At 40.6% G+C, this 18,466-nt stretch overlaps 1 protein-coding gene across 1 annotated transcript in view; it reads left to right on the top strand.

Moving 5' to 3' along the window:
- Positions 1–18,466, top strand: part of PRKAR1B (protein kinase cAMP-dependent type I regulatory subunit beta) — a 102,098-nt gene that overhangs the window by 9,108 nt on the left and 74,524 nt on the right. The window contains exons 2-3 of the mRNA XM_009286373.1: positions 4,352–4,522; positions 8,392–8,483. Coding sequence (XP_009284648.1) covers positions 4,352–4,522; positions 8,392–8,483 — 263 coding nt within the window. The remainder of the gene's footprint in view (positions 1–4,351; positions 4,523–8,391; positions 8,484–18,466) is intronic.

Below are 18,466 nucleotides of genomic sequence, written 5' to 3'. Positions count from 1 at the left end.
ACCCCATACGCTGAGGACAGCATGCTAAATTCCTGTGTTTTATACCTCAGCCTCTTCTAGCACAAATGTCTTAGCTGAAGGTGGACATTCAAAAGATAAATGGGTCGCTGCAGTTGTATTTATTGGTTCTTCTTTCTTTTAATTTGGGGCAATGATGGTGTATTTTCTTTCCTTTCCAGTTTAGTATCGTTGAAGTCACTGATGGTATTTCAGCTTCACCATTTATCTCCCCCAGAAATCCCAGGGAAGACTTTTGTTCACAACTTTAGCTAGGTTTTTGGTCACTTGCAACATGGTTTGAATAGAAGTAGGATTAGATTATGTCTATATGAAATAAGGTGTTATTGCCACACAGCAATGTTGTTTTGTAGATTTGGAGTGTGTTAATATATCATTGTATTGGACTGTTCAGTCAGCAGCACACGGGTGGTGCCCTGCTGCCATTTAAGACTCCGTAAATTAAGTGCGATGTCCGTTGGGGCTGGTAGATGTGACACAGGACAGCATGAGACTCATGTCCTCACGAGTCTTTTCAGCTGGCAGCTGAAAGCCGAGCAAGGTCACCCAAAATGGCACTGGACTATGGATAACTGGATCAGACCCTACATGTCCTACAAGTCAGGAGCATCTCCACTGAAGGCAGTGCAGTTACTGGTGTAAAGGGAAGAACAAGATGCTCACTGGGACTTGGTCAAAGGCAATTACACTGTTTTGCAGTTGTGTCTTCCATGTGTTTTCTCATTTTAAGGTGGACATAATTGGGCAATATGATTGTGAATTATCTGTGCCATCCGAATAGACAGTGAGATCGCTTGTTGTCATGACAACAAAAGATGGTGAGGTATTTACTTGAAAGTGAGTTCTGCACAAGCGTTCACATCAAGCTGTGTCTGAAGATCAGTGTTTGAAGAACTATTCTTCAGAGAGTCCATTCCTCCTTTAAAATATTTGCTGTATTTGTGCAGTTTTACCCCAGGATATATGGAAGACGGCTTTTTGAAAGCTTAACCCAAGACAGAGCGTACGTTTTTATTTTCAAAAGGCACTCTTTAGTTCAGTAATGGAAATCCTACCTAGACTACAAATAGCGGCATATGGAAAAGCCAGCCAGTCAACTATCTGCTGTTTATATAAAAGGAGTTTGTAGCGAAGAGACTTCCTTTTAAAATGAATCATATGGTAACTCACTTTTATAATCCTTTAGTATCTTTTTGGCTTTAAAAGGTATTTGGGTTTAAGAGCATGCTTTGTGATATTAATTTTATCTCACTGAGCTTTCTTTCGTGTATAAATCTGTGCTGGGGCAGAGGAGTTATTATTTATTAATTCCTTGGAAGTGCCTTTTATACAATGGGTACTGAAGAAGTGTGTATTTGATATTCAAATGGGGCAAACTACTACGCTTCTCTATGAGTAAATATGCTATATATAAAAAGAACTGTGTAAGTGCTGCATAACATTAAATAGTTACCTGAATGCCTTCTTGTTGTAGTGACCTTTTAGTATACTTTCAGCTGCCTACTGTCCAGAAAGGTCTTCATTACCTTTCAGTTAATCTTATGAAGAAGGTGCATTTGGTTGTGTTCATTTAATATAAACAGAGAACGTTAACACTATCAAAGAGATACGTAAGCTGCAGTAGCCAGTAATATTATTTGAAATTCTTCAGTCATAGGTTTGGTTTTGATGACTAGGTATTAAATATAATGATAATATGTAGCACACACATTTGTATTTTAAATATTTGTGTTTCTACAAGTGCATAATTGTAGTTAAGGAGGCTAGAGACAGAGAGGAGTAGGGAAGAAGTTGATGAGAATGCTTAAATAGGACTTGCAGTTCTTACATGATAGGAAAATCTAGCTGAGTCATTTTTTACATATCCAGTGCTGCTATTTGAAATTTGAATTAGAAATGAAAAAGTTTCAGTAAGAATTTAATACATCTGAAATCAGTTTTTTTTCTGTTTTTTGGTTAGAGCACCTAGCTCAACTGTGTTATGGCCCAGGAGTTGTGCTGTTGTAATCTCAATTTAAAAAAACCACTGATCTCAGAAAGAACTTTGCACTTTCTGAGGCAGGTCAGGACCTTGCAAAGTCAGATCTTTAGCCAGCCCTCTACATTTTGTCTCTGTGCTTGCCTCTTAAATATTTCAGTAGTCCCTTAATCAAAACAAGAATGTGTGACTTGTTACTTTGAATTGTGCAGCATGGGAAATACTATTTAGTTATTTATTTCAGGTAGCAATAATACATCAAAGATTGGTGTCAAAGGCTCCTTAGATTAATGAGAGGGGCAATGTCAGTGATGGTGAAGAAAGAAACTGGAATAAGACCAGAAAAGACAAGTGGCATGACTGGATTTGTCAGACTTTTGTAAACATCAGTGGCAAAACATATATTAATCATCTGTTTTTCTTGCAAGCTTAAAAATTGTGAACATGTGCCAGTTTTCTGTACCACTCTTTTCTGGTGTCATACCTGATGAGTTAACTCTAACTCATTTCCTCTGTCAATGAAACCAACTGGCTATGTTGGTAATCCGCCACATGTCTAGCGCTGGTGCTCCCAGATCCTCCCTCCTCCACTGACTCCATGTGTTAGCTCTGATTGGAAAGTCTCGTTGGAAATTAATTGTGTAAGACAGAGGCCAGGTTCTGGCACCTCTGTTAAAGGAACGTTGGTTTTACGGGGTGCGTGTGGACCTCAGCATTACTGCCTTTTCTTTTGGGTAGCCTGTAACGCTGCTAATCTGAATTGTCTCAAAAATACTGGAGGTAATCCGCCACATGTCTAGCGCTGGCGCTCCCAGATCCTCCCTCCTCCACTGACTCCATGTGTTAGCTGATTGGAAAGTCTCGTTGGAAATTAATTGTGTAAGACAGAGGCCAGGTTCTGGCACCTCTGTTAAAGGAAGTTGGTTTTAACGGGGTGCGTGTGGACCTCAGCATTACTGCCTTTTCTTTTGGGTAGCCTGTAACGCTGCTAATCTGAATTGTCTCAAAAATACTGGAGTTGTTCAGGGAGTCGTCGGATGATAGCTGGCTACATGTATGTCGATCAACATAGCCCTGAGACTGTCAGGGTGCGGATTATCCCTACAGCGATGTAATAGATGATAGCAAAAAAATTACTGGACTACTGCTTCGCAGGTCGGCTTGCCTCCTTACAGTGCTCATGTCTCTCCTGCACGTGCCCTTCTGTTCCCTGTATCAGACAAGCTGAGGACTGGACGCATTGTCCGTCCCATCTCCAGTTCTCCCCTGACTTAGGCAGGGTCAGCAAAGACTAGAAGGAACCAGCTAAGAAGGCACTGAAGAGGTAGCAAAGGCGGCGTGCTGTGTTGTGAGCAGGGTGCCAGGCTGAGGTGGTACCAGGGGGCGAGGAGGTAGGCTGGGAACGAGCAGACAGGCCCCCGTTCCTTTGGCTGATAGACATGGGTGACGCAAAGGGAATTTTACTCCTGTGTGCTTTCCCTTGAATCCCAGGAAGCTGAAGAACAGGAGATGGGCTCTGGGAAAATACTGTAATTATGGGTAATCTTGTTTGTCTCAATTCTTTAGAAGTCAAATAATTCAGTGTATGAATTGACAGTGTTTTGCAACTCTTGACATCCTTTTTTGAAGGTTTTCTATACTGTTTCCTGCTCTTGTTACTATCTCTTCAGGGATTCCCCTTTGTATTTTATTTTCTGTTCCATAAGTGTGAAATTTGGAGAATAACCTTCCCATTGGCCAGCTGGTGCTAGGCCAGCCATCATTTTTCATAGTCCTCTGGAGCCTACCTTGGATCTTATTTGCTTGGAAGTAGTCCCATTGATTGTAAATTTGTTATATGGCAGAAACTCTGGAGTAGGGAGCATATTTGTCCTTTCTGGTGATAGTAAGCCTGCAAAGCAGAGCAAGATGAAGAAACCTATCTAATATATTGACATGTGACTTCTGATACGTTCTCTGTACGAGAGACAAAGATATGTACAAGCCAACTGAGAAAATAGCAGCTGTGATGTTGGAGAGTAAGCAGAAGAGGCTTGTTCTTTTGCTTTCTCAGCCAGGAGTAGCTGCAATGATATGTCTGCAGTTTATAATACATTGGTTTCCATTATATGCAAGAAAGCGTTGGAACAGGTCAAGTATTGGAGTGATGATACCTGTACACACATTGCAGTTAGTGTCAGCCCTTCATGCTGCTCACATTAAATTTTTGATTTTCTTTCAGCAACATGTGTAAATTGACAGTCATCCAAATGTAGAAAGGAAGGGGCTGCTGAGAGTCGTAAGAGTGAATCGGGTGTACGCAGCAAGTAAGCTACATGGGTAAGAGATGTTTCATTGTCTCTTTTTGCCTTGCAGGAAGAATGCAAACAAATACTGGCTCGGCAGAAATCCAGTTCCCAGTCTGATTCTCATGATGATGAGATTTCCCCTCCTCCTCCCAACCCAGTGGTAAAAGCCCGACGCAGGAGAGGGGGGGTCAGTGCAGAAGTGTACACAGAGGAGGATGCTGTTTCTTACGTCAGAAAGGTAATGTGTTGCTGTCTATCTGATTCTGAGATGTACAGGACAATCAAGTGACTCATATTTTGCTCATAATTTGGAATCATGGGTCAGCCTGTAGGTTGGTGTCCTCATGCCGGCATATGCATGGCTTGACCATCTTCTTTACACTCAAGTTCTTTTGCTGCCTCCTTGACTAAGTACTTTCCCCATCGGTGTTGCTTCAGCATTCTCTATTCTTCCCCTTTTTGAGATGTGCTGGTAATCTGTTTCCCCCTTTAACAGGGTGGGTAATTCTCAGCCGTTTTCTTGATATTCACAGACTTTGGCAGCTTCTGACTTTTGTCAGAACCTCACAGTTTTGAAAAGCAGCCTTTTCTATTGCTGCATTTCCTGCTTTTTTTTTCCTAAAGTCACTTCTAGCTCAAGTTTTCTTCTAACCTAGGTCATTTAGGTTCCTTAGACCGTTCAGGCACATGGTTCCTATGTTGATTGGGTACCACCTAACCCAGGGGTTTTCGGAAGTCTGTTGACCATACTTGGGCGATTTTATGTGACCATTATCTTTGAAGAAATGCCAATCCCAAATTAGGTAATTTCTTCAGTAGGAGCACTAATTTGGGCTTCTCTTTTTTTAACTGCCTTTTTCACAAAAATATCTAGCTATGTTATATCCTTCATATCTCTTAATAACTCTTCCAATTTTTTTTGAAACTGGTCAATGCTTTCAAAGGTTATTAGAAGACAGACATTACAATAGCGTATGTCATGTTTGTTTAGGGAGCTAGGCTAAAAATGCATTTCATAAGGTTGACATGCTACTAATGTGCTTTTGTGCATGCCTGGAGTAGCTTTAACCCAAAGAGCTTTTCCTTTATGGGAATATATTTTGTCAGTCACTGTTTTTTTGGCAGAATACTTTTTGCCTTTGCAGTCAGATGTGCTTTTGTCATTCACTTTTGATACAAGTTCACTGGCTACTCTGGGGATTTCTGTCCCAAGAAACAAAAAATTAGGAGAGCCTTTTATCCTAAAAACAGGTATGGAGGAGTATTCTTGTGGCAGTTAAATAATGCTTGCAAGTATACAGTAAATTTTAACAGCACTGTGGTCAAGCTATTAATGCACTGCACTGTTAAAAAACTTGCGTGGTATTTTAAAAGCCACTTTCAAACACTTTTCTTTCTGTGCAGTTTGCAATATTCCGCTTAAAAACTTCCATGAAGAGATCACATTTGTCTCTGCTTAAGATGGACTCCATCTGACTCTTCTGAAAATCAAAAGAAATATTCCTTCCCACACCCCTGAGTAATTCTTTTGTATTTATAATGGAACCTGAAGTTAACTTTGTTTTCTTCCTTTTTCAACAGTGATGCCAATAAGCCCTGACAGTAGCATGGGTAGGCAAGAGCCAGAAGAAGCAATACGGATCATATTCTGTGTGTTCTGTGAATAGGGCCGTTATGATTTTAATTTCCTAGGAACTGACTGAGCCTAAATAATAGTAATTTAGGGGATGGTTTCTTGTCAGGCTACAGATGCTGCAAGGAATATAGAACTAGCACTGTGAGGGTTGTGTCAGTGCTTTGTCTTCTGCCGTCAGCAAATGAATCCTGTGGTGAATCCCATGGATGTGTGTTTGTGACAGAGATTTCTAGAATACAGAAATAAAGGGAGACACTGAAAGGACAAATTGTGAAACTAATTTAAAAGTGTAAAAAGCAAGGCAAGGGTTGTGTTAGACTATTGCAAACAGATGGATTTTTAGATAGTAGCCGGGAAGAACCACTGGCTTGAATTCAGGTGTTGGATAGAAACACATCTGGGTCATAAGCCAATTTAAAGGATCCCTTGAAGGGGTGAACTATAGGATGAGTAGTGCTAAAGGCAGTGCAATGAGTTATGCCACTGGAGAGAAAGCAAAGGAGATTTAGCTTTGTGATTTGAGCAAGCAGCTGGCATGGCTCCATTCTGAGGAGCACAAAGGAAGATCTCTGCGGAGGGTTATTTCATTTCATATTTTCATCATTCCTGAAATTAGAGAAAGCAATATTTGTCAACACATCTGACATAACATATAGTTAACAACTAGCAGAACAGGAATCTTGCTGTAAAGAGGGTTGTCAGCTTGAAGAGAACATTTGGTGATTACTTGGAAGAGTGATGTAAGAAATGGTCAAGTGATTCTTCCCGACATTTGATTTTGGTCCGGTGCCTGGTTACTGTGACACCTAAAGAACCTCTCCTGTGTTTTCTGTGTCCCTGCCCCAACAGACCCACTTCGGTGCCTGCCTTGTGGCTTTCATTGCTGCAGATTTAGACTGAGAAAGGCTAGTCTACACCATTCCATAATCAGCTAGAAAGGTTGGAGTTGAATGTCTTAGTGATTTGATTATCTACCCTTTTGACTCATCAGCAGTAAGCTGAACAGCTAGGGTATTCTTAATAGAGCAAGGGTTCAGGACTGCAATTCAATCCAGGGTTTGTTTGATAGGGTAAAAACCAAGAATTAAACTGGCCAAATGCTCATTTTATTTAATATCAAGGAATTTAAAGTTTTAGTTAAATTAGATTACGTTTCACTCTGATACAAATATGCAGTTTATACTTAATTTGAGTAGTCTAATGACTACAGCAGTCAATATAAGTGATGTCTGAAGCCAGAGTTTAACTTCAGATCTTCACAGTGCAGTATTTTCCCTTGAAATAAATCTCGGTCAATTCTTTGTGAGACCTGGTTCTACATCAGTTTTCCCATTTGAGACAGCCGCCTTCTGGTTGGATGGGTAGTATCTTATCTTTCTAGGATGAGGAAAGGAAACTACCTACACATCAGCATACGTAGTAACTTAAATAAGACAGAAATACTGTTTCTATTATAAGAAAATGTGAAAAAGAAATGTCCATTATCAGACCTTTTTTGTACAGTAATTAAAACAGGCAAACAGATGTTGATTTTCAGATTGGATTAAGGTTTATTTAACACTTAAAACTTTTGCTAGGCTTGATTCTGTCCCGTTATAATGAAACTATTAAGGAAAAGCATGTTACTACAGTCAAAGAACATCTGTTACAAGTCATAACCTTGTTACAAATTTTTTGTGTCTCTGGTAATCACAAAGTCTCTGACTGGCAGGAGTAGATGCTTGGCAAATACAGAGATACAGTGTCTTTACTAATATCTTACCAAAATGCTTACCAAAAATGGAAAGCCTAACTTGCAAAAGTCTTATAAAAAAACTTTACCCAATATGAAGTCATACTCCTGAATTTCAACATATATTTTGAGCAAATTCATGTACAACAGGACTTTTGCCTTCTCCCCAATTAACAAATAAAAATGCCTCTTCATCCTCAAGTGCAAGTCCTTCTCGTTTGCCGTGAAGCAAATGCACAGGATTTTGACCCAGGTGGGCCTCTCGGGAGCTCCGTTCCTTATACCACAACCAGTACTGAAAAGTATGGTGTAATCAACAGGTTTTTACCTTTTACCTAAAGAAATGTTGCTTATTCCCTAGTTTTAAAACTAGGTAGCTTCTGATATTGTTTGTGGGGGAAGAAGAATGTGAAATATGTTTTCCTCAGTCCAAGACATTTGAAAGGAGACTACACAGCTGCCAGTACCTGCTAATTATAGTATTTTATGGATATCCTTCTCCCCACTCATCCTGGATCTTATATTTCTTTTCTGGTTGTCATATTGAGAACATAAATTCTTAACCTTACATTATCAAAACTGTAATTTATTACTTTCTTAGTGGCTTTATATTATAGCCTAAACCTGTCTGAAATCAAACTGCATCCATTATCTTGAATAGTGGAATTTTCTGTAGATTTCAAGATCTATGAAGAAATACAACCAGGCATGTAATTACCCTTCCTTCTTTTCTCTACAGGTTATTCCAAAGGACTATAAAACTATGACTGCTCTGGCAAAGGCCATCTCCAAGAACGTGCTCTTTGCTCATCTTGATGACAATGAACGAAGGTATGAGGTGCTTTATGATTTAAAGGATTCTATAGCTTGACCTGAGGACAAGAAATTATATTAAATTTTAACTCGGGGATCAGAACTACTCTCACTGATGCATTTGAGTCATACTAGATGCACCCTCACACACACAGAGGGTAAAATCACAAGCTAAAAAAAGGGCACGAACAGGATAGAATGTGTTCAGACATATTTAATATTTTCAAGTCAGCTGTGCCTGATAAACTTTATTCTAGGGTACTTAAGGAATTGGCTAAAGCAATCTCAGAAGCATTTGTAGTTACTTCTGAGAACTCAGGGAAGACAGGTCAAGTGCTGGAAAAGTGGGAAAGAGAAAGCGTGATGTCTATAAAGAGGTAAAAGAGAATTACAGGTAAATTATTTTGTTCTTTGAAAAACTGGAACAAACAAATTATGTGTAAGCACCTGAAGGAGACCAAGGAGTTCAGTAACAGCCAACGTGACTTTTAAAAACTTGAAAATGTCTTTTTACAACTGAGTAGCAAGTCTTGTAGCTAGGGAAGGCACAACAGAGGCCAAACAGCTTGACTTCTAGTAATGTTTTCGACATTAATGTGTATGTCAGTTTCATGAACAATCAAGGGAAACATGTCTTCAGTGCAGCCGCTATGGAGTCTATGCAAATCATTCCTATGGAAAGATATACTGAAGTGTGGGAAGGGTTGGTCTGGTTTTCATCATTATTGTCATTAATGACCTCAGTGGTGGAATAGAGTATGAGTGTTGAATTTTTAGATGACATGAAGATGGGAAGGGCTGCTGAAACATTGGGAGACAAGGCTAGAATTCAGAATTATGCTGACAGGTTGAAGAAAAGTTCTAGCAGGATGGATTGTCGCTGAGCCAAATGCAGAGAAGTATACTTAGGCGGGAAGAACACCTTTAAAACTATAAGATGGTTTTGCAGTTTTGGTAGTTCCTTGAAAAACTATGTGGAGCTTATTGTGAATCATGCTCTGAACATTAGTCACTAATGTCAAGCTGTTTTGAAAACACTAATGTTTTACTGGGGTAACTAAACAGGAGAACATGCAGGACATGTCCCGGTGTTGGAAAGATTTCAGCTGGAACCCAGTGTCCAGTTTTGGGCACTGCACTTCAAGAATAAACAGTTGGAGGAAGTTCAGGGAAGAGCAGTGGGAACGATCACAGATCTAGATAACATCAATTCTGAAGAAAGAATGGGATTGGTTGGCCTGCAGAAGAAAAGTCAGGGGCAGAGGGACACGATAATAGCTTATAATTGTGTATGAATAATGGTATATGAGGAATAAACTGCTGTGTATGCCAAAGGGTAAAGAATGACAGATTTAATGTGCAGTAGGAAAGAGTCAAGTCAGATACTAGGAAGAGGTCTCTGACTGCTTGGGTAGGTTGTGGAGTCTCCACCACTTGAGGCCATTAGGAACAGATTAGACTATGGTGTGCCAGGAATGACATAAGTAGTGTCAGTCCTGCCTTGCAGCAGATAGGCTAAGTGATGTCGTGAGGTCCTTGCCAACCCCACTTTTCTGTGCTTCTGTGGTTAGAAAGGACAAAGACTTTGTCTACACTGATGTTTTTAGTACTGGCAGAACATCAGCAGTACAGTCCCTCTGTGGGGCTACTCACACGTTTTCAGTCAAAGCACGTTCCAAGTGTGCAAATTTTGCTCCCTCTTGCAGGCATTTACACAGTTTAATTACTTTGCAATCCTAATTATTATGGTATCGCATTAGCATGCAGATTTCTGGAGTAATTAGAAGAGGATTAACTTTGCACATTTCTTCTAGCTTTTTCACCCACAGCAGAGAATTCTTGTACAGAACTACTATAAATCCTAATTATACCTTCAGCATGCTAACGTGACAGGCACTGGAATGGTAGGTTTTAGGGCTGGAAAAGGGACATTTTGGTAATAAGTTATCAAAGTAGGGTGAGAGAGAAAAACTGAAGGAAAAGTGCTTTTTCTTGCACTGTGCTGATTGTACATCATGGTCATGGTCTCTCCTACCCGTTCCCCATGTCCCATTTACCTCTGTCAGCCAGACTTTCCTGTTACGGGTATGCGTTAAGATTGAAGAGATGTGCACAGATTCCCATGTGTGTGCTGCAGATGGGTTGTAGACTATCTGCTTTTGCGGTCCTCAAACTATGGCTTGACCAGGTGTATACTGCCTTTGCTGTCAAAAGATTTAGAAGCTTCTTGGTTTCTGGGTTGTGCACTGGAGCATATTCAGCTATATACCATTTCTCTTGCTCAAAGGATGTGTCTAGGTGCCTCATTCAAGCCTCATGATGAGCACGGCAAGCTGTTGCTGACATTGGGAAAGAAAAGGAACCGATGGACGTATGCATTCTGCTTTTGCAGACAGGATTGCAATGAACGAATAAATTGTTCTCTCTTTGCATTTTACTGAGCTCACTCTTGACATCATGCTATTGCCCTTGTCTGGTTTTGTTTGTCAAGTGTGGAGAAGTCAGCAAGTTGGAGCATACCATTGCCATCACTTCCAGTTTGCATCTTGTTGATGCAGATACGTAGTTCAGTAAAGTAAGTGGTGTTTGACTTCATTTGGGTTCTGTCCTCTTGGAACGGTGGAAACCTAGGTGAGGATATTTTGTTTTCTGTGCTGCAGTGGTGGTGTTGGTGTTTATTTTCCTCAGTGCCTTCTACACTGAAGACAGTATCATTGTTTCATTTAATTTCGTGGTTGACCATTCACCAAGATGTAGGAGGTGTTCAGATGGGGGAAGGGTGGACTAGCAGGGCTTAATTCCTCATTTACAATGGATGACACATTTTTCCTTCTCCTCTGAAAATGTATTTATGTTAATCTGCTCTATGGCTGTGCAGTCCACATGACTTGTGTTGCACTTGCTGCTTGGCAGCTGTGAAGGTCCTTATGTCTGACATAAACCCTTATTTATAAAGGCAGTGTGTAGCATGTTATCTCAGTGGTCAAATGTTCCATATGAATGATTAATTTCATGAGAAGTCATGCTGAAGTTAAGGTAAACTAATATCTTTTTGTACTGGTGTCTGAAATAGTTTTGTTCAAGTCTTATTTTAGATAGCATCTTTTCATGTGCCATGCTTAAAAAAGAGTTGCCATCTATCTCATGCATGCACACACACACGCACACACACGTACACACAGTCTCTAGGGTAAAATTATTATGAAAAGTGCAATAAAAGGGAAACTAACTGCCTCAGTATTAAAAGCAGCAGAGCTAGCTGTCAGCAACTTTTGCCAAAATTTTCATTTCAAGAGTCGCTAATATTATAAAGAACAGTGCAGCTCTGCGAAGTGATGTGGCAGTCCACTGTTTTGTCGTGAGACTTTTCCACTGACTTCAATAAGATCTTGATTAAACTCTGGAGTAGGGTCCTGGTTCTCTCAAAGCCAGTGGCAAAATGCTCATTATCTGAAGTGGAAATGTGCTTTTAATTATTAGAGAGCTGTTGTTCTCATTTGCAAAATCAGGAATGTGTGGCTTTTTAATTGTGCTTCTGCACATGTGCACCTGATGTATATTTTCTGTGTGTCCTCCTTTGCCTAGAGCTGGTCTGTTACATGTACACTGACAGCAAAACCTTCAATTTACATGGATGTATCACACACTCATTATCCAAAATTCTATTGAATTGATGAGAAACTAACTGTAAAAAGTTAAAGCAACATTAGGGCTTCACAAAATTAATTTCTTATTGTGTTTTAGTAGGTATATTTTGATTTGGATTGTTTATTAAAGTATAGCACATCTAAAAAGTACTGGACTATATTAAAAATTTCTGTGAAATAGTCACAGGCAGGGTAAATATTTATGAGCTGTGGGGAGAAGAGGGATGTCAAGGGGGTGATGGGCTTAATTATGGACTAAACAGCTTAGCGAGTTGCAGAGAATACGTGCATGTGTGTCAGTGTGCCTACCTTTGGGCTCATCCTCGTTTCTTGTCTTGTTATTATCCCAAACTCAGTTACAGTCTTCTCAGAGTAGCCTCATGTCATATGTGCTTTGATGGGGTTTGCTTCCGTGGTTGGGATGTGTGGCAAAGCTCTTTCACTTTGTTGAGGCTTGATGTACCTACTTTGCAGTTAGGATGTATTTAATGCCTGGGTAGTTGGGCTTGGATTTTGATAGTGCTGTTATATCATCCTGCAGGTCCCTAGGCACGTGTGCTCTAACTTCTCTCTCCTCCTTTCCCCCACCCCATATGATGACGTGTTGGCTGGCTCATGTCCACATGGGGGTTTTCCCCTTCATTCTGTGTTTCTTCCGTACTCCACTTCCTTCGTGACTCCACTCAAAAACTCTTGGAAGAGACTGCTCAAAGGGTTTTATTAGGTGGGCAGTGGAGCTGGTTAGTCAAGCTCAGATGTGAGGGCAGCAAGATGTTTTGGAAAAGCATAGTTCCTCCTGGTGTGCAAACATGATGCAGAAGCTGTGGAGATGGCCACCAAGAGGACAGTTTTTCCAGGTAGAGAGCACTCTGAAGACCTGCTAGTTATGATCACTGCAAGATCAGCAGCTCTGTGCCTATCTGGTCCTGACTTGGTGCTCACCAAAGCCTCATGCACAGTCCTTCAAAACAGCTTCTCGTGTGACAGCTTTGAAAGAGCTCCTTGCAGCATAGGACATCTTCTGATACAGAAGACAGCACTGTGCAGGCTGTGCACCCAGAAGAACTAGGAATTGCTCTGCAGTCTGTTCAAGGATGAACAGCCTTGAGAGAAAACATCGGTGGAGCTGGACCTACAGCCAGGTAAGAGGCATTCACCCTCTCTTTCATTATACTGGGGAAAAGTGAAATGGCAACATTAACTGTGAGGGATTTTTGCATTATAAACATAAATTTTTTTTTTATAGATTATGTTCTTTGCAACAGTTTGTCTTTAACGTCAGTTGAGGGCAGAAGCCATCTTCCTTCTCTGCTCTTCATTGCACCTGTGATCCAAGAGGAAGTCCCAGAAAAAAAAAAAAATCCTTGATTATGGCATTTGTACCTAATAAAAAGAACTCAAAGATGAAATTACAGACTTTGCAGAAGTGCATATTTCAGAAAGTGCATCTATCTTTGTAATGTCCCTCCAGAATGCTGGTGGGAAGTTACACTTAACATTCAAGCGTTGTCCTAGGTGGCCTGTGCTATAGATTCTAATGGCTGAATAAGGGGAAGAAGTTCCTTGCTGATCTTGTCCCTCCTGGTTCCAATGTGATCTCATGGTTCAGGTCCATTCTGAAGGCTGTTAAGAGTTTGCATAAACTTTCCCCCTTCTTTTGGCCTGTGACGCTTGAGAGTTTTGCATATGGGAGAAATCAGCAAGGCAGGGTGTGTTGTGCTGATGCCCTCTCTGCTGCTTTGGTTTTGTTCAGTCAGCAGGCAGTGAATGATTTCTATCTATGCAAAGATGGAATTACACCCATAACTTGGCAGCATTTTATTTCCTCTCCCACTCTTGGATATCCAGCAGAGTAACATCCTCTAAGGCTTCCTAGTTGTGAAATGGTGTATAAAGTCAAAATTGGTGACAAGGGGCTAGTCTGATTGTCCTAATCTCTTCTAACCTGGCAGTGTAGCTAGTAAGAATTTTTATTGGTTCAGCATGTAATGCTGGAATACAAGTACACCCACTTGGCTTTGCCATGATGTTGAATAGTAAAGGGGGAAAAAAAAGGAAGAGATTGTTCATTTTCCTTCTGTGGATAAAAATAAAAGATATTTTTTCATGTCATTTCATTGACAGAATGTTCTGTCTCTACTGGACGGGTGCAGCCACTGAGAGGGGGGCAGTGAGAAGGTTCAGAGGTGACCTGCTGTGGGAATGGAAGTTGGACCCAAAGCTGATGATTGTTAAGGAGGAGAAGGAAATATAACTGAAGCATAACCAGTGGGTGAGAGAGCAGGACCAAGAGCAGCAGGAGTGTCAGTCTTGGTTCCAGGATGTCACCAGTGCCTGCCTGCTCTGCTGTGAGTCATGAGCCACGTCTGTCAGCCCCTGTTCAGAAGCTCGGTGGCCTCCTGACCACATAAAGAAGTGGAATGGTTAAACATTCACCATATCTGTATGTAAATGCTATGTAAAATTTATATGTAAAAGCTATGTAAAACTTGTTCATCAAGGAGTAAAGAGAGTAGGTAAATATTTAACGTGCACTTTCAGATTCCACTTTTGGCATTTCAGCTAATATCACAATTTTTACAAGCATTTATTTTTTATTACTAATGTACAGGCAGCTGTAATGCCTGCAACAGCTTTCAGAATACATTTGTGTATTTTATTACTTGGATTAATAATAAATTGGTTTGTTTGGACAGTATACTGGTGTGAAACTGCTGTGGAAACAAGAGTCAGGAAATTGTATTTAATGCTTTTACTAAAATATTGAGCTCTTATAAAGGCACAAAAAACGCAACAACAAATGAACTAAACAGTGGACAAAACTGCAGTATTTATTACAGCAACACACAGTGTTGCATTTACTCTTGTGTGTTGCCTGTATGGCAAAGGTATGAAAATAAAGGGCATGTTTTATTTTCTGTGCTTGTTGGGGCCAAGATGAAAAGGTGAAAATTGGCACTTGTACTGGGCGTGCAAGCCAACCAAGAGTTTTCTTCAAGCAAAAATTCTTACCCTTTTCCCAGCATCCTCCCAAACATTGTGGAGGGCACATGCTACTGTGATAGTGTAGATAAAATTGGAGGCAAGTTGTTGTATATACCATCATCTTGCTGTTAGCATTTCAGAAAAATGTTCTACAAGTATGTTTTAAGTAACCTGTGTTCTGCAATTCAGGCAGTTTTGTAAGCCATGACTGGTGGCAAAGTGGAGTCCTATAGGGACTTACTGGGCATAAACATACGCTATTTGAAAGACATTAGTGTCCAAATTAAGACTTCCTCAGCATTGAGACACAATAACGTTCTTAAAATGTATTAAGGGCTGCCACAGAGGGGAAATGAGTAATCATGTATCTGTGTCCCCTGAAGACAAAACATCAGAATTAGGCTTAAGTTGTACAAGATGGATGTAAACTGGACACGTGGTAATAATTTCTAGTGGTAAGGATACTTAAATAGATTGTAGAATCTGTAATTGTTAAGAACAGGTTAGGTAAATCTCTCTGAACATAATTTAGTTTGTCCTCTGTTTGGATGGGAGAAGTCTCTTAGCTCTATTTTTGTAATTCTTGGCTCCTCAGTAGTGGGAAACTAGTGTATTCTTTCTCTAGACATTTTTCTTTTCTCTTTTTTTTAATCTATTCGAAGGGTTATTGTTATTTTGCACATCTTCTGTTTTCTCAGCTAGATGAATCTAATTCTCCCCGTCTTCCTTTGCAGACCAGGTTCCTCAGACCGCTGGCCATTTTTGTTGTTCTCCTCAACTTTCTCCAGTTGGTCCACCTCTTTCTTGTTTCTTTGTATTTTTCACAGCAACAGGATATTGTTGACTCCTACTTAGCCTGTGATCACTGGAATCATTGGATCCCGTCCTGCAGAAATGCTACCTTGGCAGCGAATCTTCACCATGTATTTATGCCGTTGGTTATACTAAATATACTTAGCTGTTGTGTCTTTATTGAAAGTATATCTATTTTCTCAGACCGTTTCTTCAATTTGTAATCATTTTACATCCTAATGTTTTTTGAAGTGCTTGCAGCTCCTTTACAGCTAGGTATTGTCTTCAAATTCAGAAAACACACTCTTTATCCAGGTCACTAATGGCTTGGGTACTTTTTTCAGTACAGGCATAATCTAACATGAGAAAAGTGGTTTTCTATAGCTAACAGATGAATTTTAGTTGTTGTCCTGTTGATCTCATATTAAAATATTCTTGAAACCTCTGGCGATTAGTGAATTTCAAGGACATTATTATTGCTATAAGCTTTATTCACTTCTGCGTAATACCATGTTTTATTAAAGCACTGGCTGCAGGCCAGCTGGAAAGCCTCATATATGTGGAAGAAACCTAAGACGGCACCATTCAGGAGCAAGATATTTTAGAAACAGGATGCCACAGCTATGACATATTCATTACACATCCTTTATTTTCCTTGCATTTGTAACTTAACTCTTTTGTTAAAAAACAAACACAGATCTAGCTTCTGCCTGTGCTTCGTATATGCCTACAGTGTGCAGAACAGTGCAAGAAAAATTCCCTTCCCGTGATACTGCATTAGTATTTCTATATCTCCAGGAGTCCACGTTGTGCTAAAACCACATGGATGGTAAGGGGGGATATTTACTCTGCCTGCTGCAGGCGTCTAAGTTAGCTGGTGCTCAAAACACCTCAGTTAGGAGCCTCAGGGTATGGTTTCACTGTTGATTTAAGCCAAATTCTGAGCTGGTACCAAAGGAGGAAGTGACACAGCGAGTGCCAAACCTTGGCTGCGTGTTCCTATTGCTCTCGTGGCCGCGGTTAGCCAGATCAGCTCTCTGAAAAGTGATCCTCCCCCGGAGGGTTAGTTTCCAGTCCTTCCTCTCAGCCTCTACCTGGCTGCAGCAATCCTTTGGCTAGCCGAAGGGAGGAGAGGGCAGGGCAGGACCTCCCCTTTTGGCAGCAGCAGGGGCCGAAATCAAATTAAGTGATGGCAAAACTGCACCTTAATTTCCTTTACTAGTCATTGGACAGAGTCAGGGGATGGAAATAGATGGCGTGAATACCTCTATAATGAGCTATCGTTCCTTGCCAAGAACGCTCAAAATGTAGAGCTAAGCCATTCAGAAGATGAGAAATGAAAAGAAAGAATAAGAGAGAGAAATTGCACAGCGAGGCATGGCAGAGTGGGGGGCGGAGGGCTTTGTTGAGTCAATAACATGGATTCCTTGGGTTATATTAGGATTTTTTGTGACCAAAGAGTTGGACGGGTTTCCTTCCCCTCCTTTTTGGGAGTAGCAACAGAGAGAGGAGGATGACAGCATCGCCCCAATGCACTTTGTGCAGGGTGCACAGCGGGGCGGGCTGCATCCCGTGAAGGTTTGCAGAGGCGTGAATGTCCCACCTGTGCTGGAGCTCCAGCACAGTCAGCAGACTGTGGTAACCTGGGGGCAGAGGAGATGTGTATACACAAGTTAAATGTGCATGGAACAGATCTGGTACCGAAGAGACTGGTGCAAAACCTCTCTGTGGGGGAGATTTTTTTCTGACCATCGGTCATGTTAGATGATTAGCCTGTCCTTTCAATTCTACTTGTAAGCGACCAGGAGGAGGAAATAACCCTCTCAAAGTAACCAAGGCGACCAAACAAAGCTTTCCCTCTTTGCATAACACCAAGGTATTTTCCAGGTAAACTGCCTGGCAAACCAGCTTTCCTTTGTGCCTTTTATGCCTTGTTTATGGCCTTGATTCAGCATGGTATTTAAAAGAGCGTGTTTAACTGTGCGTTGTTCCATTGACTTGCTATGGATGTCAAAGGAACTATTCATGTGTTTAAATGGAAGCACACTCAGTCCTGCTGAATTGGAGCTTGCCAATGAGGAATACTACTTAAATTAGAAAAAGTTATGGATTTTGGAGAAAAACACTCATCTGGCAGCAGAGATGGAAATGAAACCAGGTAGAATTGCCCAGCCGTTTGGAAAATAAATGATCCAATTCTCCATTCAAGGATTAGCCATGAATTTAACACTGACTTTATTTTCCAGTACATCCATCTCATTTACCCAAGAATTATTGTCTTTAATTACCATTGTGGTGCCTGCAGGCAGCAGTCTTTAAATTAGTTATGCAAAGTTGTGCTCTCAGCAGTCATCCGGAGATCGTATCTCCTTTAGTATCAATCCCTTTACAGCAGCCTGACAGCGTACAGACGTTGTACTAGGGATGTACTTTTTGTGATGTCAGTTTTTGGCCTGGTAGATAGGTTATTCTCTTAAACATAACTAAAAGCACACACATTTGGTATTTATGGATATTTTTATCTTGAGAAACAAATACTGTCAGTTCATAGCTTTTTAGCGGTTGTGATTCACCCTC

The sequence above is a fragment of the Aptenodytes forsteri genome, unplaced genomic scaffold (assembly GCF_000699145.1).
Source record: "Aptenodytes forsteri isolate BGI_AS27 unplaced genomic scaffold, ASM69914v1 Scaffold55, whole genome shotgun sequence".
NCBI classification, from domain to species: domain Eukaryota; kingdom Metazoa; phylum Chordata; class Aves; order Sphenisciformes; family Spheniscidae; genus Aptenodytes; species Aptenodytes forsteri.
The sequence above is the reverse complement of the archived record's forward strand: the minus strand, read 5'-3'. Positions and strand labels throughout refer to the sequence as shown.